Source organism: Muscardinus avellanarius (assembly GCF_963383645.1).
Source record: "Muscardinus avellanarius genome assembly, chromosome: 8".
NCBI lineage: Eukaryota > Metazoa > Chordata > Mammalia > Rodentia > Gliridae > Muscardinus > Muscardinus avellanarius.
The window spans coordinates 3,435,674-3,460,298 of NC_137794.1; the positions used below are offsets into that span (position 1 = coordinate 3,435,674).

Consider the following 24,625-nt stretch of genomic DNA (forward strand, 5'->3'; position numbering starts at 1 on the left):
TTGATTCAGGACACCCCCTTCCCCAAGCCAAGATGCTCAAGTCCTCAATAGATAATGACATAGTATTGGCATGTGATCTATGCATAGACCTCCCACGTTCCCTGCCTCCCTTCCTTTTCTTTCTGTGTCTTTCTTTGTTGGGAATTGAACCCACAGCCTTGAGAATGCTAGGCAAATTTATTCCACTGAAGGACACCTACAGCCCCTCCCAAGTACTTCGGAACATCTCGGGGGTTTTTTTTTTTTTTCCCCCCAGTATGCGGGATGGAACCCAGGGGGCATTCTACCTCTGAGCTACACCCCCCCAGCTCTATTTTTTATTCTTTATTTTTGAAACAGAGTCTCACTGAGTTGCAAAGGGCCTCACTAAGTAGCTGAGGCTGGCCCTGAACCTGCAGTCTTCCGGTCTCAATCTCCCAAATGCTGGGATTACAAATGTGTGCCACCACAGCCAGCCCCACCTCCACATTATTTATAGTGTCTGTAAATGCTATGTTATGTACTCATGTTATATATTAACTTATATATTGATATGTCTTATATATTAATTGCTATACTGTATTTAGAGAATAATTATATTAAATAACATGTATTTATTGCTATACTGTATTATTTAGAGAATGACAAGGAAAAAGTCTGTACATGTTCAGTACACGTGCGTTTTTTTCCGAATATTTTCTTTCTGAGGTTGGTTAGTGTGGAACTCTCTGATAATGTGGGGCTAACAATATACAATTTTCTGCTTTTCTTTTCCCCCTAAACTTACATGCTTGAGATCTATCAACTAAATTACTGTTGGCCGTCTTCCTCTAGTGATTTACACTGGTTTTAGTTTGCATTTCCCTATGACTAGTGATGCTGAACCCATTTTATGCACCTGTTCACTAATCCTATGTTCTTTTGTGAAATGTTCAGTTATTTTGAGGATTGGGGGGGGGGTTGGGGGTATTGCGGGTTGAGGCCCAAAAGGGTATTCTAACTCTGACATACACTCCCAGCCCTAATTTATTTTGTATTTTGAAACGGGGTCTCACTAGGTTATGGAAGGCCTCACTAAATTGTTGAAGTTGGCTGCAAACCTGTCTGTCGCAGCCTCCCAAGTACTGGGATTGCAGGTGTGCACCACCATGCTCTGCTGGAGATAAGTATTTTTAAAGCATTTACTACTTATTACCTTCATAAAATTCTTTTTTTTTTTTTTTTTCGGGTCTGAGGATGGAACCCAGGGGCATTCGACCTCTGAGCTACACCCCCTGCCCTATTTTTTATTCTTTATTTTGAAACTGGGTTTCACTGAATTGTAGAGGGCCTCACTAAGTAGCTGAGGCTGGCCACAAACCACAATCTTCCTATCTCAGCCTCCCGAATGCTGGGATGACAAGCGTGTGCCACCATGCCCAGCTTTTTTTTTTTTTTGATACTGGGGTTTGAACCTGGGGCATTCTACCTCCAAGCTACACTTCCAGTCCTATTTTATATTATATTTGGAAACAGTGTCTCGCTAAGTTGCTGAGGCTGGCTTCAAACCTGCAATCCTTTTATCTCAGCCTCCCAAGTTCTGGGATTATGGGCCTGTGTCACTGTGCCTTGCTTCACCTTCATAAAATTCTAATTCTCCTGTCAGCAGTATATAAAAATCCTTTTTATTTTTATTAAGTTCCATGTTCCCATGCTATGGTAACTCGTAAATGAACGAAAGAAAATAAAATTTTCCCTTGCATTTTAGGTATCTTTCTAACTGTTCAAAAATGTTGTTTTACAGAAAAAATGGCTACTGGACAGGATCGAGTAGTTGCTCTGGTGGACATGGACTGTTTTTTTGTTCAAGTGGAGCAGCGGCAGAATCCTCATTTGAGGAATAAACCTTGTGCAGTTGTACAGTATAAATCGTGGAAAGGCGGTGGGTATGTGTCATTGCTATACCAGTCTCCTGCTATTTTTTTTAATTGCTGAGGCTGGTCTTGAAGCTGCAGTCCTCCTGTCGCAGCCTCTTACAAGTACTGGGATTACAGGCATGTGCTACCACATCCAGTCTGTGGAGAACTATCTCCCCCCTTCTATATATATTGTGTGTGTGTGTGTGTGTGTGTGTGTGTGTGTGTGTGTGTGTGTGTTACTGGGGATGGAACCTTTCTACCTCAGGGCTACACTCCTAGACCTTTTTTATATTTTATTTGGAAACAGGGTCTCTTAAGCCAGTGAGGCTGGCTTCAAACCTGCACAATCCTCCTATCTCCGCTTCCCAAGTGCAGGGATTACAAGCATGCACCACCTCGCCCGGCTAAATTATTATTTTTTTTTTAGTACTGGGAATTGAACCCAGGGGCATTCTTCCTCCGACCTACACCAAACCCTATTTTGTATTCTTTATTTTGAAACAGGGTCTCACTAAGTTGCAGAGGGCCTCACTAAGTAGCTGAGGCTGGCCACGAACCACTATCCTCCTGTCTCAGCCTCCCAAATGTTGGGATTATAAGCATGCGACACCACACCCACCCAGCTGCTTTTTTTTTTTTTTTTTTTTTTGGTGGTACTGGGGTTCTTGGAAGCCTTTCTACCTCCGGGCTATACTCCCAGACAAATTTTTATATTTTTTTATTTGGAAACAGGGTCTCTTAAGCCAGTGCTGCTGGCTTTGAACCTGCGCAATCCTCCTGTCTCCACCTCCCAAGCGTGGGGATTACAAGCATGCACCACCACGCCCGGCTCTGTTTTGATTTTTAAGACAGGGTCTCACTATGTTGCCCAGGTTGATCTTAAACTTCTAGGCTCAGCAATCCTTTGGCCTCGACCTTCTCCCTCCCTCCCTCCCTCCCTCCCTCCCTCCCTCCCTCCCTCTCTCTTTGTGAACCCTTCTACCTAAGCCAGCGCGGCTGGCTTTGAACCTGCGTGATCCTCCTGTCTTCGCCTCCCAAGCGCGGGGATTACAAGGGTACGCCGCCACGCCTGGCTTCCTGCTATTTTTATCAATGGGAATACAGTGGTGCTGTGACAGGCCTTATTTTTGAGATTTCTCAACTTCCATGTTTGGGATTAAAATGTGGCACCTGTGATGATTGAAAGTTTCTTCCACTTTTTTTTTTTTTTTTTTGGTGGCACTGGGGTGGAACCCAGGGGCTTTCTACCTCCAGGCTATACTCTCAGACCTATTTTATACTTTATTTGGGAACAGGGTCTCACTGAGTTGCTGAGAGCCTCACTAAGTAGCTGAGGCTGGCTTCGAACCTGTGTGATCCTCCTGTCTCAGCCTCCCAAGCGCGGGGATTACAAGTGCCACCACGCCCGGCAGTTTCTTCCACTTTTATGTGTAGTTAACACTTACTCCTATTAAATTTTAATTGATGTTGCATGTAATATTTTTTCTGTTCCCTCTTTTTACTTAGAATAATCGCAGTGAGTTATGAAGCTCGTGCATTTGGGGTCACTAGGAACATGTGGGCCGATGATGCTAAGAAGTTATGTCCAGATCTTCTGCTGGCACAAGTTCGTGAGAGCCGTGGGAAAGCCAACCTCACCAAGTAAGAAAGAGGAGCCTTGGGAACAAGATTGCAGAGGGATTTGAACTGTTGTTTCAAATTTGGTTTTTCTAACAACTGAAGATGCTCTTTGGTCAGCATCTTGTACTGGTCAGCATTCAAGTACTGGGATTGCAGACGTACGCCACCACACCCAGCTTAAGACTTAGAAAATTTAAGAGAAAGCTCTGTATAGATGAAAATTAATAGGACTTGGGCAGTTTAAAAATATTTTAAGCCAGGTGTGGTGGTGCCTGCCTATAATCCCAGTACCTGGGGGACTGAGAAGGAGGATCCTGGTTTGCGGCCATCCTCAGCTACTTAGTGAGGCCTTCCTCAACTTAGTGAGACCCTGTTTCAAAATAAAGAATACAAAATTGGGCTGGGGGAATAGCCCAAAGGTAGAATGCCCTTGGGTTAAATCTCCAGCATTACAAAAAACAAACACATATACACTAAATACTATACGTAATGTTTTTCAAGTATCCTTCAGAATACCTTGTAATTTAGTGAAGAGACTGAAGAAACTACGAGAGAATGTCCTTTTCTGACTTAGTGTATTGCTCTTTCTTTCCTTGTCCAAATAGTGTGCCATCAAGCCCAGCTTCAGTTTGTTAATTTTTAATGAGAAGTGTTAAGAAAGACCAGATACTCTAGTTTGCTGATCAGTGCAGGGTTCCCTCTAAGTTAGCTCTTATTTGAAGACAGAATTAGAAGCAAAAGACTGTGGTGGGTATGTGAAAGTAACAAAAGTAATGGGTGACCCTAAGAAGATGCTTTATGGTGAAGCATTTCTTTCCTTGTGGAGAGATTCCTCTGTGGAAATGTAGAAAGCATAACGATCATGCTTTCTTCCTTAGCAGTCGTGGTGCTGCTCTAAAGTGTTGGCCTCCATGGTTCTTCCTTTTCCTTGATTCTTTTCTTGATCCTTGCCTGCCCACCAACTCAGTTGGGGTCCTTTGTAGTGTGTTGCCCGAGCTGTCCCTTCCTGTGTATGTTACTGTTGCTCTTGTGTTCTGAGAGGGAGAGGTGGGGCCAGCAGTCTTAAGGTTGCCTTCGTTTATTTCCTACATGTGTGATCCTTATTCTTCTTAGGTATCGGGAGGCCAGTGTTGAAGTGATGGAAATAATGTCTCGTTTTGCTGTGATTGAGCGTGCCAGCATCGATGAAGCGTACATAGATCTGACCAGTGCTGTTCAAGAGCGGATGCACAAGCTGCAAGGTCAGCCTGTCTCGGCAGACTTGTTACCAAGCACTTACATTGAAGGACTGCCCCAGAGCCCTCCAGCAGCTGAAGACACTGTTGAGAAAGGTACTTCCACAGCGTCACATTGCTCCTTCCTGCCTCTGGAACCTGCTTTGCTTGGTCACGCTGACTCACGTGGACGAATATGCACGTTCTCTTATCTCTCCAGGTATATGCATGTTGAGAGGCTGTGAAGTCTGTATGCGTAAACATCTCTATGACTAGAGCAGATTCATAGGTCGAAGGAAATCATCTGTGTGTTCATTTTTACTATCATAGCGCAGTCTTAGTTTCTCCATCTGTAAACGGTGAACTTTTTAAAGGGAAACCTCAGGTGTAAGGAGTTGGATCGTTTAAAATTTGTCTTCAGTTTATAGCTCCTTCTCAGTGGGCTATGCGAGACTTTACTTGTTTTATTTTACTTTTCTCCTTCAGTGTTTACCACTCCCTCCTCAATGATATATTTGTTATATTTTCTTAGAGGTGTGTGTGTGTGTGCGCGCGCGCGTGTGAGCACGCATGCTATTACATATCTATGTGTTTATTTTGCGATACTGAAGCTGAGGATTGAACACGGGGATGTTTTATCTTTGAGCTACACCCCCAGCCCTATTTTGTTTTAATTTTATTTTGAAACAGTCTCACTAAATTTCAGAAGGCTTCTGCACTGATGAGGCTGACCTTGAACCTGTAATCCTCTGTCTCAGCCTCCACATACTGTGATTACTAGTGTGCGCTACCACTACACACCCAGCTAGATTTGCAACACAAACGCTGGCGCATGGTTCTGAAGAAACAGGTACCAAGAAGAACTAGAGGCTGCAGAGTGTGCTAAACTCTTGGCCAAGAGAAAGAAGGAAGCCAAAGACAATTTCTGATTACTAATTTAATTGCTCAAAACATTTATTGAATTTATGTGTTTGGTGAAGATAGTAATCTTTAGTACATTTTTCATTTTTTGTAGTACTGGGGCTCAAACCCAGGGCCTCATGCATGTTAAGCAAAACACATTACCACTTAGCATACCCCTGAAGAACAGTTATCTTTTTTTTTTTGGCATGATAATACATGCTTGTAATTCCAGTACTTGGGAGATTGAGACAGGAGGATCACAGGTTCATGGCCAGCTTCAGCAATTAAGTGAGGCCTTCCCCTAGATCCCCACCATCGCTCCACTGGGATTTCTCCTCCATTATCTCGAGTCCCTTTTGTATTACTCCTAGCTTCCACATATGAGACAAAACATAACCCTTCATTTTCTGTGACTGGCTAATCTCACTTTTAACATAATGTTCTCTCAGTCTATCCATTTTCCTACATAATCTTGTTCTTTGCTGTGGCTGAGTAGAATTCCATCGTGTATATATCCCATAATTTTGTGATCCATTCATCTGTGATGGACACCTGGGTTGATTCACTAATTTGGCTGTTGTGAATTGAGCTGCTTTAAACATGAATATATGTGTATCTCTATAATATTATAATTTCAGTCCCTTTGGCAAGATCCGCAGGAGTGGTGTAGCTGGATCGTATGATGGATCCATGCCCAGCTTCCTGAGGAATGTCCACACTGACCTCCATAGCAGTTGGCATTAGTTTCCAATCCCATCAACAGCGTATAAGAATTTCTATTTCCCCACATCCTTCAGCGTTTGTTGTTGTTTGAATTTTTTTTTTTTTTTTTTTATAGTACTGAGGATGGAACTCAGGGGCATTCTACCTCTGAGCTACACTCTCAGCCCTATTTTTTTGTCTTTTTTTTTTTTTTGGTGGTACTGGGGGTGGAACCCAGAGGCTTTCTACCTCCAGGTTATACTCCCAGACCCATTTTATATTTTATTTGGAAATAGGGTCTCACTAAGTTGCTGAGAGCCTCACTAAGTAGCTGAGGCTGGCTTCAAACCCGTGTGATCCTCCTGTCTCAGCCTCCCAAGCGCAGGGATTATAAGCGTGCGCCACCACGCCTGGCTCTTGTTTTTTTATTTTTGAAACAGGGTCTCACTGAGTTATGAAGGGCCTTGCCAAGTAGTGGAGGCTGTCCGTGAACAGCGATCCTCCTGTCTCAGCCTCCGGAATGCTGTATTCTTTATTTTTGACACAGGGTCTCACTAACATGCAAAGGACCTAAGTATCTGAAGCTGTCTGCGAACTCTGATCCTCGTGTCTCAGCCTCCCGAATGCTGAGATTACGTGTGTGCTCCCACGCCTGGCTTTCTCCTTAGACTCTTGATGGTTTCCTATGCTAATAGGAACTCATTGTTTTGATGCCATCCCATTTATTAATTCTTGTTTTAATTTCCTGAGCTTTTGGTGTCTTATTGAGTTTCTGCCAGTACCTATATGTTGGAATGTTGGTCCTATGCCCTCTTCCAGTGTGTGTGTTACTCGAAATTGAACCCAGAGGTATTCACCTCTGAGCTATACCCCCAGCCCTACTTTTTTCTTAAACAGGGTCTCACTGTGTTGATGAGAGTCTTAGTACTTTCTAAGGCTGTCCTCCAATTTATGATCCTGTTGTGTCAACCCCCAACTACTGGGATTACAGGCATGCGCCGCCACTCCCAGCTTCTTTTAGAAATTTTAAAATCTCTGATCTAATTTTTAGGTCTTTGCACCATCTTGAGTTGACTTTTGTGCAGGGTGAAAGGTTGGGGTTTAATTCGATTTTTATTGATATTGATTTTATTTTTTTGCGGGTCTGGGGATGGAACCCAGGGGCATTCGACCTCCAAGCTACACCCCCTGCCCTATTTTTTATTCTTTATTTTGAAATTGGGTCTCACTGAGTTGCGGAGAGCCTCACTAAGTAACTGAGGCTGTCCGCAAACCGCGATCCTCTGGTCTCAGCCTCCCGAATGCTGGGATTACAAGCGTGCACCACCACGCCCGGCTTAACTTGATTTTTATGCAGATGGATAACCTGCAATCTTTCTGTCTCAGCCTCCTAAGTGCTGGGATTATAAGTGTGTGCCACCACATCTGGCTCAAACTTTTTTATTTTTTATTTTTTTTTTGAGACTAGGTCTCACTGAATTGCTATGGTTTTGAGACTGGGTCTCACTGAATTGCTACAGTTGACCTCTAACTTGCAATCCTCCTGCCTCAGCTTCTTTAGCTGAGAATAATTATAGGTGTGCACCATTGTACCTGACAAGATAGAGTAACTTTGATTTTAGTTATGTTCAGTTTGAAGTTTTGTACAATGAAATATTCAATAAAAGTTATTATATAGGAGGTAAAAGATTAGACTTTAGTAATTTTGGAGATTAAGATTTATTTATTTAGTTAGTTAGTTATTTGCAGTATTGGGGATGGAACCCAGGACATTCTACCTCTGAGCTATACGCCCAGCCCTATATTTTTATTCTTTATATTGAAACAGGCTCTCACTAAGTAGCTGAGGCTGACCACGAACCTGGATCCTCATGTCTCAGCCTCCAAAATGCTGGGATTACAAGTATGCACCTCCACACCTGACTGTGGAGATAAAGATTTACATGTACTCATAAGTTCAACCATAAGATAGCACAATTTGAGCTGGGCGTGGTGGCGCACGCTTATAATCCCAGCACTTGGGAGGCTGAGACAGGAGGATCGCGCAGGTTCAAAGCCAGCCTCAGCTACTTAGTGAGGCTCTCAGCAACTTAGTGAGACCCTGTTTCCAATAAAATATAAAACAGGTCTGGGAGTGTAACCTGGGGGTGGAAAAATGTGTATAGAGAATGCTATTAAGTATCCATGATGATATGAAAATATTGTCTAATTTAGAATTATTCACAATTGACAGGCCTGAAAAGACACATAAACATCAATATATACAAGGAGTAGGAACAAAGGAAATAAAGACACATTGTCTTAAGGAGGAGGTAGTAAGGTGGAATAAGGCAAAACATATATAGACAGATGGACAGTATCTCTGAGAGGCTAGGGTATGGTTTTGTGGTAGAGTGCATGTGTAGTGTTTGTGGGGCCCTGAGTTTGGACCCCAGCACCACATTTAAAGCCAAAAAATAAACGGGGTGGGCCAGATGCAGTGACATACTCTTGCAATCCCTTTTCCTGGAGGCCGAGGTACCCTTTGCAGATTAACGAGACCCTGTTTCAAAATGAAGAGTAAAAAATAGGGCTGGGGAGTGTTGCTCAGAGGCAGAATGCCCCTGGGTTCCATCCCCAGTATAGCAAAATAATAATAATAATAATAATAATAATAATAATAATAATAAAAAAAAATATCTAAATGTGACCTTTTGATTCTTTTCAGAGGAAATGCGAAAACAAGGCTTACTTCAATGGCTAGATTCTCTTCGGCTTGATGACCCCGTCTCTCCAGACCTGCAGCTCACTGTGGGGGCAGTGATTGTGGAAGAAATGAGGGCAGCCATCGAGAAGCAGACTGGTTTTCAGTGTTCAGCTGGGATTTCACACAATAAGGTGCTAATAGTAGCTTTCAAAGAGAAACATCACTCTTTTTTTTTTTTGGTGGTATTGGGGTTCCTGGAAACCCTTCTACCTTCAGGCTACTCCCAGACACCTATTTTTTATATTTTTATTTGGAAACAGGGTCTCTTAAGCCAGGAGGCTGGCTTCGAACCTGCACGATCCTCCTGTCTCTGCCTCCCAAGCCTAGGGATTATAAGTGTGCGCCACCACACCCGGCTTCTTTATTTTCATTTTTATTGTGGTAGAGGGGATTGAATCTAGGGCCATTCTACTTCTGAGCTATATTCCCAGCTTTTATTTGTTGTTTCTGAAACAGGATTTTGCTAAATGTCAGAGTCTTGCTTTGTTGCTGAGGTTGTCCTTGAATCTGCAATCCTCCTGTCTCAGCCTCCAAAGTCTTGGAATTACAGGCATGTGCCACCTAATGGGAGCAATGAGATAACCACAGGAGTAATCTTTTATTAGTTTGGATTAGTGTTTTAATTTAGGAAACAGACAATTCTCAATAGGCCTGGGACAGAAAAACTGGTTTTCTGAGGAACTCTTGAGGACAGCGCAGTGAGGGCATGGGGCCTTCGCACTCTTCTGAGCAAGATCAGGTGCTGGGCAGAGGCCGGGCGTCCTTGGTGCCACCTCTCCTTCTCCCACTAAGAGGAGGGACACACCAAGCTGCCCAGGAGAATGTTTGCTTTACAGATTGGATGGAGGGAGGAGAAACACCATGCCCGGCTCAATCTCAGCAGACCCAGTAAAAAATTAATATTTTTTTGTGGTAATAGGAATTGAACCCTGGGGCATTTAACTTCTGAGCTATAAACTCCCATACCTTCTTGGGGTTTTTTTGTTTTAAATACACATACACGTGTGTGTGTGTGTGTGTGTGTGTGTGTGTGTGTGTGTGTGTGTTAGGGATTGAACCCAAGGGTATCAGTACTACCTCTGAGCTGCACCCCCGGTACTATTTTTACTTTTTACTTGGAAGCAGGGTCTCACTAAGTTGCTAAGCCTATCTTTGAACTTGCAATCCTTCTGTCTCAGCTTCCCAAATCCTGGAATTACAGGCATTCCTCTTTGTTTTTCGAAACAGGGTCTTACTAAATTGTTAAGAATCTTACTAAATTGCTGAGGCTGGTATCACACCTGCAATCTTATCTCAGCCTCCCAAGTACTACCTGGCCCAATGTAGTTTAAGCCAGACTAAATGTTGCTTAATACAAACTTTTAATGAATCAAATCATTTGAGAGAAAAATTTTTTGTTGTTTGGTTGTTTTTTTTTTTTGTGGTACTAGGGATTAAACCCAGAGGCATTCTACCTCCGAGCTAAACCCTCAGCCTTATTTTATATTTTAGTTTGAAACAGGGTCTCATAAATTGCTGACAGCCTCACTAAGTTGCTGAGGTGCTTCCTGTGTCAGCCTCCCAAGTACTGGGATTACAGCATAGGCCAACATGCCCAGCTTAGATTTTGTATTTTTATACTAATTAATAATTTCTAAAAGGATATCACTGACCTGCCTATTTGAAGAGTTCTTAAGGATTTTAGTTTATTTTCAAGTGTTGCTTATAGATCACAAAGTATTTACTATTAAAGGATGATTTCTAGTTCATCTCTATTACAAATAGTAAATCATGGTAATGTATATTAAAGATGAAACTCGAATTGATCATTAATTAATAACAAGTTTATTGCCGGGTGTGGTGGCTCATGCTTGTAATCTCCCCGCTTGGGAGGCAGAGACAGGAGGATCACGCAGGTTTGAAGCCAGCCTCCTGGCTTAAGAGACCCTGTTTCCAAATAAAATATAAAATAAGTCTGTGAGTGTAGCCGGGAGGTAGAAGGGTTCCATCTCCAGTACCACCAAAAAAAAAAAGAACAAGTTTATTTCAGCTTTTTTTTTTTTTTTTTTGTCTCACTGCGTTGCAAAGGGCCTAAGTAGCTGAGGCTGTCCGTGAACCACGATCCTCCTGTCTCAGCCTCCCAAATGCTGGGATTACAAGCGTGTGCCGCCATGCCCTGCTCAATTTCAGCATATTTAATATGGAGAATTTCATCTTGGTTTTCTTCTGCAACTTACCAGTTTTTAAACCTCTTGAAATGGGAAGACCTCAGGGAATAAATGAAGGAAGAAAAAAATGACGGCACGGGGAGAGGGGATGAGAATGGAAGAGAGAAAGAACAGTGAGGATCATGACAGTGGCTCGTGTTTGCTGAACAGGGTTTTAAAGGTTTCTTGAGTTTCTGGTTTTCTGTGGTTTTTAACGTGGAAACCATTAGTTACAGCCCTCGGGCGCTTACGTGTGTGTGTGTGTGTGTGTGTGTGTGTGTGTGTGTGTGTGTGTGTGTTTCCGTATTCATCAGCTCTACGTGGGTGCATTGACAGTTCTCAGATGTTCATACTTGCTATGTTTCCAGGTCCTGGCAAAACTGGCCTGTGGGCTGAACAAGCCTAACCGCCAGACCCTGGTCTCACACGGGTCAGTCCCACGGCTCTTCAGCCAGGTGCCCATTCGCAAGATGTAAGTATTTAGAGAACTTAGAAGATGTTACGCATATCCGTGTGAAGATGTCCTCTGGGTGTAGTTTATTTTGTTCCTCTTTTTTAAAGAACTGGGAGCCAGGTGAGGAGGTGCATGCTTGGAATCCCATTGCTTGGGAGGCCTAGACAGGAGGCACAGGTTCAGAGCCAGCCTCAGCTACTGAGTGAGGCTCTCAGCAACTTAGTGAGACCCTGTTTCCAAATAAAGTATAAAATAGGCCTGGGAGAATAGCCTGGAGGTAGAAACCCCTGGGTTCTACCCCCAGTACCACCAAAAAAAACAAGAACTGGAGCCAGGGAAAATTGATGCCCAATTCAGTTAGGAGAGAGACAGTGGCAAGGTGGAAATTTTTGAAAACACACTGCCTGTTTTCTTAGTAAATTTTCAATTCTGGGTGATTGGTGGTAGATACTTACTCCTCAAATTAAAAAAAGCAACAACTGGGCATGGTGGCTCATGCCTGTAATCTCAGAACTTGGGAAGCCAAGAGAAGAGGAGTGCAGGCTCATGGCCAACGTCATCAACTTAGTGAAGCCCTCAGAAATTTAATGAGACTCTGTTTCCAGGTAAAAAATAAAATAGAACTGGGTATGGTGGTGCACACTTGTAATCCCAGTACTTGGGAGGCTGAGACAGGACAGTTGCCAATTTGAAGCCAGACTTGGCAACTTAGCTAGGCTTTCTGCAACTTAGTGAGACCCTGTTTCAAAATAAATAGAGCTGGGGGTATAGCTGAGAAGTAGAATACCCCTGGGTTCAATTCCCAATGCCGTAAATAAACACACACACACACACACACACACACACACACACACACACACACACACACTATAGGGCTGGGGGTTTTGCTGAAAGGTTGAACACCCCTGAGTTCAATCCCCAGCATCACATGTACATAAAATAAATAAACAAAAAAGAACTGGGCTTCAGCCGTATGTTTAAATTCCCTCTAGAATTTTTATTTAAGTCTATAAGTAACAGATAGGAATTTTACTTCTTTTCTTTCATTTAATATCAAATCAAGGTATTCAGAACAGCTGAATTGCTCCCCAACTATGCATGAAAGAAGATAAATCAGTTGACTAAGTTGTACCTGCCACTGTGTTCTTACGAGGGATTGTATTGTTGAAGAGACAGGTAGGACAATTCAGAGCAGCACAAGCACAGTACGAGGAGGAGTATTGCTAATGAACTGTGCAGGCAGTCACCGAAACTCACAAGGAAAGAAAGCAAGAGAGAGATTTGTGAAAATGGCTGTGGGTTTTGTTTTGGGGTTTGGCATAATGTAGAGAGAATTTAAAAATAGAAAAGCAGTGCTGATTTGGAGGTCTGTGTGTCTGTGTGTGTGTGTGTCTGTGTCTGTGTGGTCCTGGGGGTGGAACCCTGGAGCATTCTACCTCTGAGCTGAGCTCCACCCCCAGCCCTATTTTTTATTCTTTATTTGGAAACAGTATCTCACTAAGTTGCAAAGGGCCTCACTAAGTAGTAGCTGAGGCTGCCCTCTAACTGTGATCCTCCTGCCTCAGCCTCCAGAATGTTAGGATTACAAGTGTGTGCCAGCACACCTGGCTGATTTGGAGAATTTTTTAGCACAAAGACAGGGAAGTGTAAGAGAGTTCCAGTGAACTTACATATGAAGTAGTATACGTAAATGAAAACAAGTAATGGAAATAATACTTTTAAAGATGGGGTGCTTCAAAGGCTAGACTGAAGGATTTGACTGTATCTAAAATATAAAAGGTAATTTGAATCCCTGAATCAGCAGACTACATAGGATTGAAGTTTTTATGTATGGTTGTGTTGTTAGCTAATTAATGAGTCATCTTTTGTTTGTGCTATTGCTAATCTTCTTCCCAGGCCCTAACCGGGAACAGTATCTTAATCCAGAGTCTAGTCAGCTGAGGAGTTAGGAGTCTCTGGTCTACTGCATGCTCTCGTTTGCCCTTAACCTTGTGGGAGAAGCTGTCTGTAGCAGCAGAGTGACTCAGGTCTACTGGTAACTAGATACTTATTATATGACTTAATACGGCCTCTCACTCCTTTGTCCCTCTTGTTCTCAGCCGTAGTCTTGGAGGAAAGCTGGGGGCCTCTGTCATTGAAACCCTAGGGGTAGAATACATGGGTGAACTGACTCAGTTCACAGAAGCCCAGCTCCAGCATCATTTTGGAGAGAGGAATGGGTAAGCCGTTTGTATTATTTTTCAATCATAAGTAATCTCTATGGAGATGTTAAGTTCAAACAGACAAAAATAGTAAAATCCATTATCTATCTTTATGTTAATGTTTGTTCTTTGAGGTAATTTCACTCTGGTTGATCGTTCTTGTGTCTGTGTGGTACTGGGGATGTAACTCGGGGACATTCTGTCTCTGAGCTATACTCCCAGCACTATTCTATTCTTTATTTGAAAACAGGGTCTCAGTGAGTTGCCGGGGGCCTCATGAATTCCTGAGGCTGGCCGAGAACCTGTGATTCTTGTGTCTCAGCCTCTCAAGTACTGGGCTTACAACTGTGCATCACCCTGCCCAGCTCTTAGTCCTTCTTTAAAACACTGAGTCAGTGGAGCTAGTAGTATAGCTCAGTGGTAGATTTCTTGCCCAGTACCGACAAAGCCCTGCGTTTGATCCCCAGCACTACAAAAAAAATAAACCGGACATGGTGGCACATGCCTGTGATTCCAATACTTGGGAGGCTGAGACAGGAGGATCATAGGTTCAAGGACAACCTCAGCAAGTAGTTAGACCCTTATCAATCTAGTGAAACCCTATTTCAAAAGAAAATTTTAAAAATAGGGCTGAGGGTATAATTTGGAAGTAGAATTTATCTGGATTCAATTATCAGTACCACAAAACAAAAAATAAAATATTAGTTCACTATGACCTACCATTCTAAAGTATTTTTATTTTCATATATCTGGGTGGTTGATAGATAGAAATTATTACCTTAAAGCCTGGGTATCTACTATAATGTGCGTGTGTGTGTGTGTGTGTGGTGTGCTCACGTGCGGATACTCATGTTAATTTACTGATGTTCCCTTTAAAAATGCTTCTGTTTCAGTCCTACTAAACACAAAGTATTGGGATATGAATTGGTGGCCTGGTTGGCACTTTTCCAAAAACACCAATGAGAACTTGGTTTTAGAAAGCAGAATCAGCCGGGCATGGTGGCGCATGCTTGTAATCCCAGCGTTCGAGAGGCTGAAACAGGAAGGTCACTGTTCATGGATAGTCTCAGCTACTTAGGCCCTTTGCAACTTAGTGAGACCCTGTTTCAAATTAAAAAGAATAAAAATTAGGGCAGGGGGTATAGCTTGGAGGTCGAATGCCCCTGGGTTACATCCCCAGACCTGCCCCCCCACCCAAAAAAAAATCAGGCGTGGTGGTGCACGCTTGTAATCTCAGCATTTGGGAGGCTGAGACAGGAGGCTCACGGTTCGCGGACAGCCTCAGCTGCTTAGTGAGGCCCTTTGCAACTCAGTGAGACCCTGTTTCAAAATAAAGAATAAAAACGTTGGGCTGGGGGTGTAGCTCGGAGGTCGAATGCCCCTGGGCTCCATCCCCAGTACTGAAGAAAAACAAAGTAGAGTCAGTGTTGCTCTTGCTGATGCACTTCGTTGAGAAGGACAAGGGTTCTCTCAGGCCAGGTACACTTAAATTTTGGGAGTGTTTTTTCATGAAAAGGATAAAGGGGTAATAATATAAGTAGTTCATTTTGTTTCAATAAGAATAATTATTTACTTTAAGCATAAAGTTTTTTTTGTTTTGTTTTGTTAGGTCATGGCTATATGCCATGTGTCGAGGGATTGAACATGATCCAGTTAAGCCCAGGCAACTACCCAAAACCATTGGCTGTAGCAAGAACTTCCCAGGAAAAACAGCTCTGGCGACCCGGGAACAGGTAAGCAAGCATTCTTGATAGATACTCTTTCTTTCTTTCTTTCTTTCTTTCTTTCTTTCTTTCTTTCTTTCTTTCTTTCTTTCTTTTTGGTACTAGGCATTGAATTCAGGAGCATTCTACCTCTGAGCTATACCCCCTGCCTTTTTAATTTTTTATCTTTTTTTTTTTTTTTTTTTTGCAGGTCTGGGGATGGAACCCAGGGGCATTCGACCTCTGAGCCACACCTCCTGCTCTATTTTTTTATTCTTTATTTTGAAACAGGGTCTCACTAAGTTGTAGGGGGCCTCACTAATAGCTGAGGCTGTCTGCAAACCGCAATCCTCATGTCTCAGCCTCCCAAATGCTGGGATTACAAGCGTGCACCACCACGCCTGGCTTCCTTCAGAATTTTTACAGTAAAGGTCTTAGATAGTAAACATTCCAATGTTACCAAAATCAAGTGATTATACTCACATCTGTTTTGGTATTAGGGCATTCTATATCCCTTTATTCTTTTCTTTTTTTTGGTGCTAGGGATTGAACCCAGAGGTATTCTATCTCCGAGGTACACCCTTAGCCTGATTTTTACTCTTTATTTTGAAACGGTCTCACTAAGTTGTGAAGGTCCTCACTAAGTAGCTGAGGCTGGCCACAAACCATTCTACCTCTGAGCAACACCCCCAGCCCTATTTTCTTTGGAGACAGTGTCTTGCTACTTGCTGAGACTGTCCTTGAACCTGTGATGCTGGGAGGTAGTTCGAAATGAAGGTTCTTAGCCGGGCGTGGTGGCGCACGCTTGTAGTTTCCCCGCTTGGGAGGCTGAGACAGGAGGATCACACGGGTTTGAAGCCAGCCTCAGCTACTTAGTGAGGCTCTCAGCAACTTAGTGAGACCCTGTCTCCAAATAAAATAGAAAATAGGTCTGGGAGTATAACCCAGAGGGAGAAAGCCCCTGGGTTCCACCCCTAGTACCCCTCCACACACACACAAATGAAGTTTCTTACTGTTTTCGTAGTAGACTTTAAAAGCATGTGCTGCTACTATGCCTCAATTTGGGGCCTTTTTTCTCAGAGCTGGGACATAACTGAAATCCATCAGGATGGCATGCCAACAGAAAAAGGAAATGAAAATCCTGAGCCTAGAGCAGCACAGAATAGTGAGGTTTCCAGGACATGGTACACAGGGGGAGCTGTTGGTGCACAATTCTGGGGTAGAAACGAAGACTTAAGCCAGGTGTGGCACACACTTGTAATCCCAGCATTCAACATTCAGCGTTCTGGAGGCTAAGACCTGAGGATCACGGTTCGCAGACGGCCTCGACTACTTAGCAAGGCCCTTTGCAACTCAGTGGGACCCTGTTCCAAAAATAAAAAAGACAAAACTTAGGGCTAAGGGTGTAGCTCGGAGGTACAATGCCTCTGGGTTCCATCCCAATACCACAAAAAAATAAAAAGAAAGAAACTGAAAGACTATTTTTTGTAGTGCTTAGGTTCGAATCTAAGACCTTGCAAACACCAGGCAAGCTCTCTACCACTAAGCTGTATGCTCCTAACCCCCCAGAGTATTTAAACAAAGATTAAAGTTGTTTTTGTTTTTGTGGTACTGGGGATTGAATCCCAGGGTGTTCTACCTCCATGTTACACTCCCAGCCCTATTTTTTATTCTTTATTTTGAAACAGGGTCTCATAAGTTGATAGATGAGGCTGTGTGTGAACATGCCATCCTCCTGTCTCGGCTCCCAAATACTGGGATAACAAGCGTGTGCTGCCATGTCCAGCTCAAGATTCATGTTTTAATACTTTTTTTTAGGTACAGTGGTGGCTTCTGCAATTAGCCCAGGAACTAGAAGAGAGACTGACCAAAGATCGAAGTGACGTAAGATTTTCTTTTTTTATTCCTTTGGTGGGCTTTGGGATGGAAATACCAGCTGCTTCTCACATTATGGAGCAGGAACAGAAAAAAGTTTGAGCCTACGACATTTTAAAATATTATTTATCTTCTTTCAACATAGGCCCAGAAAACTCAACCTGATCTTTGTTTGTTTGTTTGTTTGTTTGTTTGTGGTGAGGGTGGAACCCAGGAGCCTTCTACCCCAAGTGCTGGGCTATACTCCCAGACCTCTTTTCTACTTTATTTGGAAACAGGGTCTCACTAAGTTGCTGAGAGCTCACTGAGTAGCTGAGGCTGGCTTCGAACCTGTGCGACCCTCCTGTCTCAGCCTCCCAAGCACTGGGATTACCAGCGTGTGCCACCACACCCGGCTCAACTTGATCTTTGAAAGCCTGGCTGTGTGACCTAAGATCTGACTCCCCTCTACTCTTTCTCAATATCATTTTTCTCTACTTTTATAGATATTCTTATCAAACTTATGCAGTCATGAATACGTAGTGGCCCTTCATCAGAGCGCATAGCTGTTGAATGGGACATTGAGAGATTGAACTTAAACGTAGTCCATGAGAGTAGTGGCAGTTTAAAGCAGAATAGAAATCCAGACTTTAGACATCAGTTTCTTCTCTCTTTTTAAATAGCTTTATTGTTATATGCTATATATACAATAAAATTCAACCATTTAAAGTATGCAGTTTTAGAATGTTCTAGAGTTGTATAACTATATATTCTACAGTTTTAGAATATTGTCATCATGCCGTGCATGGTGGCGCACGCTTGTAATCCCCGTGCCTGGGAGGCGGAGACAGGAGGATTGCTCAGGTTCAAAGCCAGCCGCGCTGGCTTAAGAGACCCTGTTTCCGAATAAAAAAGAGTATAAAAATAGGTCTGGGAGATGTCTCTTCTGAGAAGATGAGCTAGAAAAAAAAACTCACCATTCAGTTTGGATCCCAAAAGTGTTACCGTTTCTGATGCAAAACAAAGCAGCAATAAAATCTTTACTGTTAACACATGAGCTATGTGAAAACAGGAAATATCTTTATATCCTTTGTAGTACTAAACCCAGTGCCTGGTGCGTACCAGGTACTTGGTAAATGTTTGATTTTTATAGATTAATAGAATAAATAGGCTCATTCTTTGCTTACTGATCATATATTCTTGGTTTTGAAATTCAGTGTTTCCAAACCATTTTGTCACTGTTGTTCCTTTCATATCTTTCCTGCAGCTTAGTACACAGAATCCAGCTGCTCCTCATAGCTTTTTCTGGTCTCAATCCTTTCCTACCCACAGAATGACAGAGTGGCCTGCCAGTTGGTGGTCAGCGTTCGTGTTCAGGGAGACAAACGTCTCAGCAGTCTGCGCCGCTGCTGTCCCCTCACCCGTTACGATGCTCACAAGATGAGCCAGGACGCATTTGCTCTGATCAGAAACTGTAACGCTTCTGGGATCCAAACTGAATGGTGAGTTCTTTTTCTAGCTCATCTTCTCAGAAGAGACATCTCTGTCTTCACTCTAAAATTAGTCATCAGCCAAGCTTTCAGAAGGGGTAGGCTGTTGTGACTCAGACCAGCAGCCTGGTACAGCAGGAAGAGGCGACCACTCAGGGAAGAGCCCCAGGCCAGGCCAGCAGAGCTGTAGCTTCTCTGATTACATTTGGCATTTCCAGATCCTCAGGGAAGGTAGAGTAGGCACAGGGAGCCAGTACTGTCTCTGCCCATGTCAGCTTGTGCTCACCAAGGAGATGGCCACTTGGTTCCATCCCCAGTACCATGATACATACATACATATATACATACATGCATACACAGCCTGGTGCTGGGCATGGTGGCTCAGGCTTCTAATCCAGTACTTGGAGGCTGAGACAGGAGAATCACAGTTTCAGTGACAGCTTCAGCAAGTAGTGAGACTCTCACCAACCTAGTGAGACTCTGTTTTCAAATAAGAAATAAAATCAGGCTAGGGTGGATTTAATCCCTAGTAAAACACACACACACACACACACACACACACACACACACACACACACACACACAGAGGCATACACACGATACATCCTGGTACATTTTCTTAAAAGTATTCCAAGCCAGGTGTGGTGGCGCACACTTGTAATCTCAGCATTTGGGGGACTGAGACAGAGGATCACGGTTTGAGGGCAGTCTTAGCTACTTAGCGAGGCCCTCTGCAACTCATGTTTCAAAATAACGAATAAAAAATAGGGCTGGGAATATACTTTGGAGGTAAAATACCCCTGGGTTCAATTCCCAGTACCACAAAAAAAAAAAAAAAATTCAAAATTATGAAAGACAGACAAATTGGTTTACTTACGGGTATACAGTGAAAATTATGAAAAATATAAAAGTTCAGTTCATCCTGTATGTTACTCTTTATCTAAAAATATTGGTATTGCCAGGCATGGTGGCCTGTGCTTGTAATCCCAGCACTTGGAAGGCTAAGACAGGAGGATCACACGGGTTCGAAGCCAGCTTCAGCTACTTAGTGAGGCTCTCAGCAACTTAGTGAGACCCTGTTTCCAAATAAAGTATAAAATAGGTCTAGAAGAAGTATAGTCTGGAGGTAGAATGCCCCTGGGTTCCACCCCCATTACCACCAAAAAAAAAAAAAAATAATTGGTACTAAGCTGAGCGTGGTGGTACGTGCTTTATAATCCTAGCATTTGGGAGGCTGAGACAGGAGGATCACAGTTCCTGGACAGCCTCGGCTATTACTTAGTGAGGCCCTTTGCAACTCAGTGAGACCCTGTTTGAAAAATGAAAGAATATTAAAAAAAAAAAAACCTAAAGAATTAAAAATAGGGCAGGGGGTTTAGCTTGGAGGTAGAATGCCCCCATGGGTTTCATCCCTAGTACCACAAAATAAACAAATATATATATTATTGCTAAGCTAGGGAAGGTGGTGCATGCTTGTAATCCCAGTACTTGGAAGGCTGAGACACAAGGATGGTAGGTTCAAAGCAAGCCTCAGCTACTTAGTGAGACCTTTGCAACTTAGTGAGACTCTGCTTGAAAATAAAGAATAAAAAATAGGGCTGAGGGTGTAACTCAGAGGTAGACTGTCCCTGGGTTCATTCCCCAGTATTGCAGAAAAGATAAAATATTGGTACTATTGCCGGGCGTGGTGGCGCACACTTGTAATCCCCACACTTGGGAGGTGGAGACAGGATCCATTGGTTTGAAGCCAGCCTTGCTGGCTTAAGAGACCCTGTTTCCAAGTAAAAATATAAAATAGGTCTGGGAGTGTAACCTGGAGATAGAAGCATTTCCAGGAATCCCAGTACCACCCAAAAAAACTATATGTGTGTGTCTGTGTGTGTGTGTGTACACTATTACTGTATGTACAGACCTGTAACTTGATTTGGTCTCTAAAATAGAGTCTTCTTTACTTAGTTTATTTTTACTTTTACTTTAATTTAATTTTAATATGTTTATTTTCAAATTTTGAACAGATTTTGAAAACTTAAGTTGACAGACTGTAACAGATATTCCTCACCATTACTGTGAAATTTATTGGAGAACCATCAATATTATCTGATTATAAGATGGTTCCAAAGTATGAGACCTCAGATGGTTCCAAAGTATGAGACCTCAGATAGTGAGACACTGCCGTTACTTTAAAGGGGGTCTTTTTTTTTTTTTTTTTTTTTTTTGTCTTTTTAGACTGATGATCAAACGCAGGGCAGTGCACTTACCAGGCAAGTGCTTTGCCACAGAGCTACATCCCAGCTTCTGCCATTACTTTAAAATAGCAATTATTAGCCGGGCGTGGTGGCGCATGCTTGTAATTCCAGCATTTGGGAGGCTGAGACGGGAGGATCGTGGTTTGTGGACAGCCTTAGCTACTTAGTGAGGCCCTTTGCAACCAGTGAGACCCTGTTTCAAAATAAAGAGTAAACAGTAGGGCTGGGGGTATAGATCAGAGGTAGAATACCCCTGGGTTCCATTCCCAGTACCGCAAAAAAAAAAAAAAAAAAAAAAGGAAAAATAAAATAGCAATTATTCTTTGTCTGATTGAGGAATTGATCTATATAAAAACATGTTTCCTGAAATTCTGCTCATGTGAAAATTCTATTCAGGTAATAGACATTGATAAACTGTATGGTAGTGTTACTGGTATGGGAGATTCCAAATGCTTCTGAAACTAGAACGAGTAACCAGAGCATTTATAGTATTTCATTGTCTAGAAATTACAGAGAGGAACTTTTTTCTGGGTTATAGTTAGGTAATGCCCTTTTAAAAACAGAAGAAGAGACTTTTTATTTTTTTTATTTTTCAGGTCTTTCTAATTTAAATATTTTAGTTTTTCTTTTGCTCTGAGTAGTATTTCTTGTGTTGATCTCAAATTACAGCAACGTCTACAATGCCATCTTATAAAAACAATACTGACAAGCCAGGGTGGTGTGGCGCCACACCTGTAATCCCCGTAAGTGTAAATGCAGTCTCGTGGGTTTAGTGAGGTCCTCGGCAACTTAAGGAGACCCTGTTTCCTACTTTGAAGGTAGAATGTCCCCAGGTTTAATTCCCAGGAAACACACACACACACACACACACACACACACACACACACACACTTGTAGAGAGCCGGGTGTGGTGACACACACTTGTAATCCCAGTACTTGGGAGGCTGAGACATGAAGATCACAGGTTTGCAGCCAGCCTCAGCAGTTTAGTGAGGCCATCTGCAACTTAGTTCGCAGGTAGAATGCCCCTGGGTTCCATCCCGCGTACCACTAAGAAAGAGAAGAATACTAGCTGTTGAAAGGTAGGTCAGTGTTCTCAAGGCAGCCCTGGACCAGCAGTTTGAGCATCACCTAGGAAACTGGTAGAAACACAACTTATCTCTTCATCCTAGGTCTACTGACTGTGGGTGTGTGTGTGTGTGTGTGTGTGTGTGTGTGTGTTACTGGGGGTGGAACCCAGGGGCTTTCTACCTCGGGGCTATACTCTCAGACCTATTTTATGTTTTATTTGGAAACAGGGTCTCACTAAGTAGCTGAGGTGGCCTGGAACCTGCGATCCTCCGTCTCTGCCTCCCAGCTGACTATGTTAACATGATATACATTGAATTTTGAGAAACAATGTTAGGGAATAGTTTCTTCTTGTGGCAAAACTAGAGCCTCGGTCACTTATTAACTGTATCTAAGCTCTGAACTAGGAAATTGTTACCTGTTGCTGATCTTGTTCTTTTACTTTGTGTACAGGTCTCCTCCCCTCACAATGCTTTTTCTCTGTGCGACCAAATTCTCTGCCTCTGCCCCTTCATCTTGCACAGACATTACCAGCTTCTTGAGCAGCGACTCAAGTTCTCTGCCAAAAGTGCAAATTGCCAGCTCAGAAGCTAAGACCCAGGGAACTGGCCCGGCAGTGACAGCCACCAAGAAAGCAACCACCTTCCTGGAATCCTTCTTCCAAAAAGCTGCGGAGAAGCAGAAAGGGAAAGAAGCCTCATGTTCAGCTCTTGCTGCCCCTGCTCAGGCCTCCACGAGCAGCTCACCATCCAAGCCCTTGCCTTTCCAAACCAGGCAAGCTACCAGAACCAAGCCCTTCTTTAAGCAGAAAAGTCTACTTCTAAAGCAGAAACGGCCTAACTCTTCAGTCCCTTTCCCGCTACAGAAGCTACAGGCCAACTCTCCAGGGCCACCAAGCCATTGTCGGGGAGCACATGTGGACGGCGTCACTGTTTGTGAGGGAGCACCGGCGCGCGGCTCCTCCAGCGCAGCTCCTGCCGAGAGCGATTTGGCCCAGAGTGTGCCGGACGGGCTTCCACGGTCGGCTTCCATGTCCCCGGAGGTGGCCCAAAAGGCAGCTTCTGCCCCGAGCCTTCTAGCGGCCGAGGACCAGGTGCCCTGTGAGAAGTGCGGCTCCCTCATCCTAGCGTGGGAGATGCCAGAACACACGGACTATCACTTTGCCCTGGAGTTGCAGAAATCCTTTTTGCAGCCCAACTCCTCGAAGCCTCAGGTTGTTCCTGCCTTGTCTCCTCAAGGTAAAAGAAATCCCAAGAGCCCTTCAGCCTCCAGTAATAAACGCCCTAGGCCTGAGGGCATGCAGACCTTGGAATCATTTTTTAAGCCAGTAACACATTAGTGCTGCCCTCAGTCTTGCTGTCAGGCTTTAATACTCTATCTAAAACCTGGGGGGTTAAAATGTGTTCTTCTCAAGGAAATCCATAGTATGAAATTTTTAGTATAAAAATAATCCAGCCCTGTGTGGTGGCCCATGCTTGTAATCTCAGTACTTGGGAGGCTGAGACAGGAGAATCACAGGTTTGCAGCCAGCTTCTGCAACTTAGGCCCTCTGTAAACTTAGTATGAGACCCTGTTTCAAAATAAAATAATAAAATAGGACTGGAGGTGTAGGAATGCACCTGGTGGTGCATACCCGTAGTCCCAGTACCTGGGAGGCTGAGAGAGGAGGATCACAGGTTCGAGACCAAGCTCAGTAAATTAGCTAGACTCTGATTCGGAAGGGGCCAGGCATGGCGAAGTATGACTACGTGGGAGGCTGAGACAGGACCACGGCAGGTTTGAGGGCAGCCTCAGCAATTAGTGAGACTCTTGTCCAGCCTCTTTCCAAATAAAATAGTGCTTGAGGTGTAGCTCAGAGAAAGAATGCCCCTGGGTTCAATCCCATTCCCCAGTGACACGCACGCATGCACGCACGCACGCACGCTGGGGTGGAGCTTAGAGATGGGATGCTCCCGGATTCAATCCCAGTACATGTCATAATCCATTTAGAGACTGGGCTAAGACCCTTTCTATTCCCTTTGGATTTTAATCTCATTTCTGATAGAATTATAAAACCTATCCTCTAAGGATTGATTTTTGTTATATTGTTTTTGTGTTTTTTGTTTGTTTTTTGCTTTTTGGTGGTACTGGGGTTCCTGGAAACCCTTCTACCACACTCCCAGACCTATTTTATACTTTTTTTTTTTTTTTTTTTTTGAAACAGGGTCTCTTAAGCCAGCGAGGCTGGCTTCGAACCTGTGTGATCCTCCTGTCTCCGCCTCCCAAGCGCGGGGATTACAAGCGTGCGCCACCACGCCCGGCGTGATTTTTGTTATTTAACCCAGGGACGTTTATCTCTGAGCTACACCCTGACCCCTATTT

The 24,625-nt window shown here is 43.4% G+C and overlaps 1 protein-coding gene across 2 annotated transcripts; it reads left to right on the forward strand.

Moving 5' to 3' along the window:
* Positions 1-1,767: 1,767 nt before the first annotated feature.
* POLH (DNA polymerase eta) lies at positions 1,768-23,603 on the forward strand (the record flags this gene model as incomplete). Of its 2 annotated transcripts, XM_080700600.1 has the most annotated exons (10): positions 1,768-1,904; positions 3,384-3,518; positions 4,611-4,828; positions 9,024-9,193; positions 11,617-11,720; positions 13,802-13,921; positions 15,513-15,636; positions 17,425-17,490; positions 18,793-18,962; positions 22,718-23,603. In XM_080700600.1, the coding sequence occupies 10 exons, from the start codon at positions 1,768-1,770 to the stop codon at positions 23,601-23,603; spliced, it is 2,130 nt and encodes a 709-aa protein (XP_080556726.1). The 2 variants fall into 2 exon arrangements, with proteins under 2 accessions (XP_080556726.1, XP_080556727.1); XM_080700601.1 differs by lacking the exons at positions 1,768-1,904; positions 4,611-4,828 and having other exon boundaries at positions 3,401-3,518.
* Positions 23,604-24,625: the final 1,022 nt, after the last annotated feature.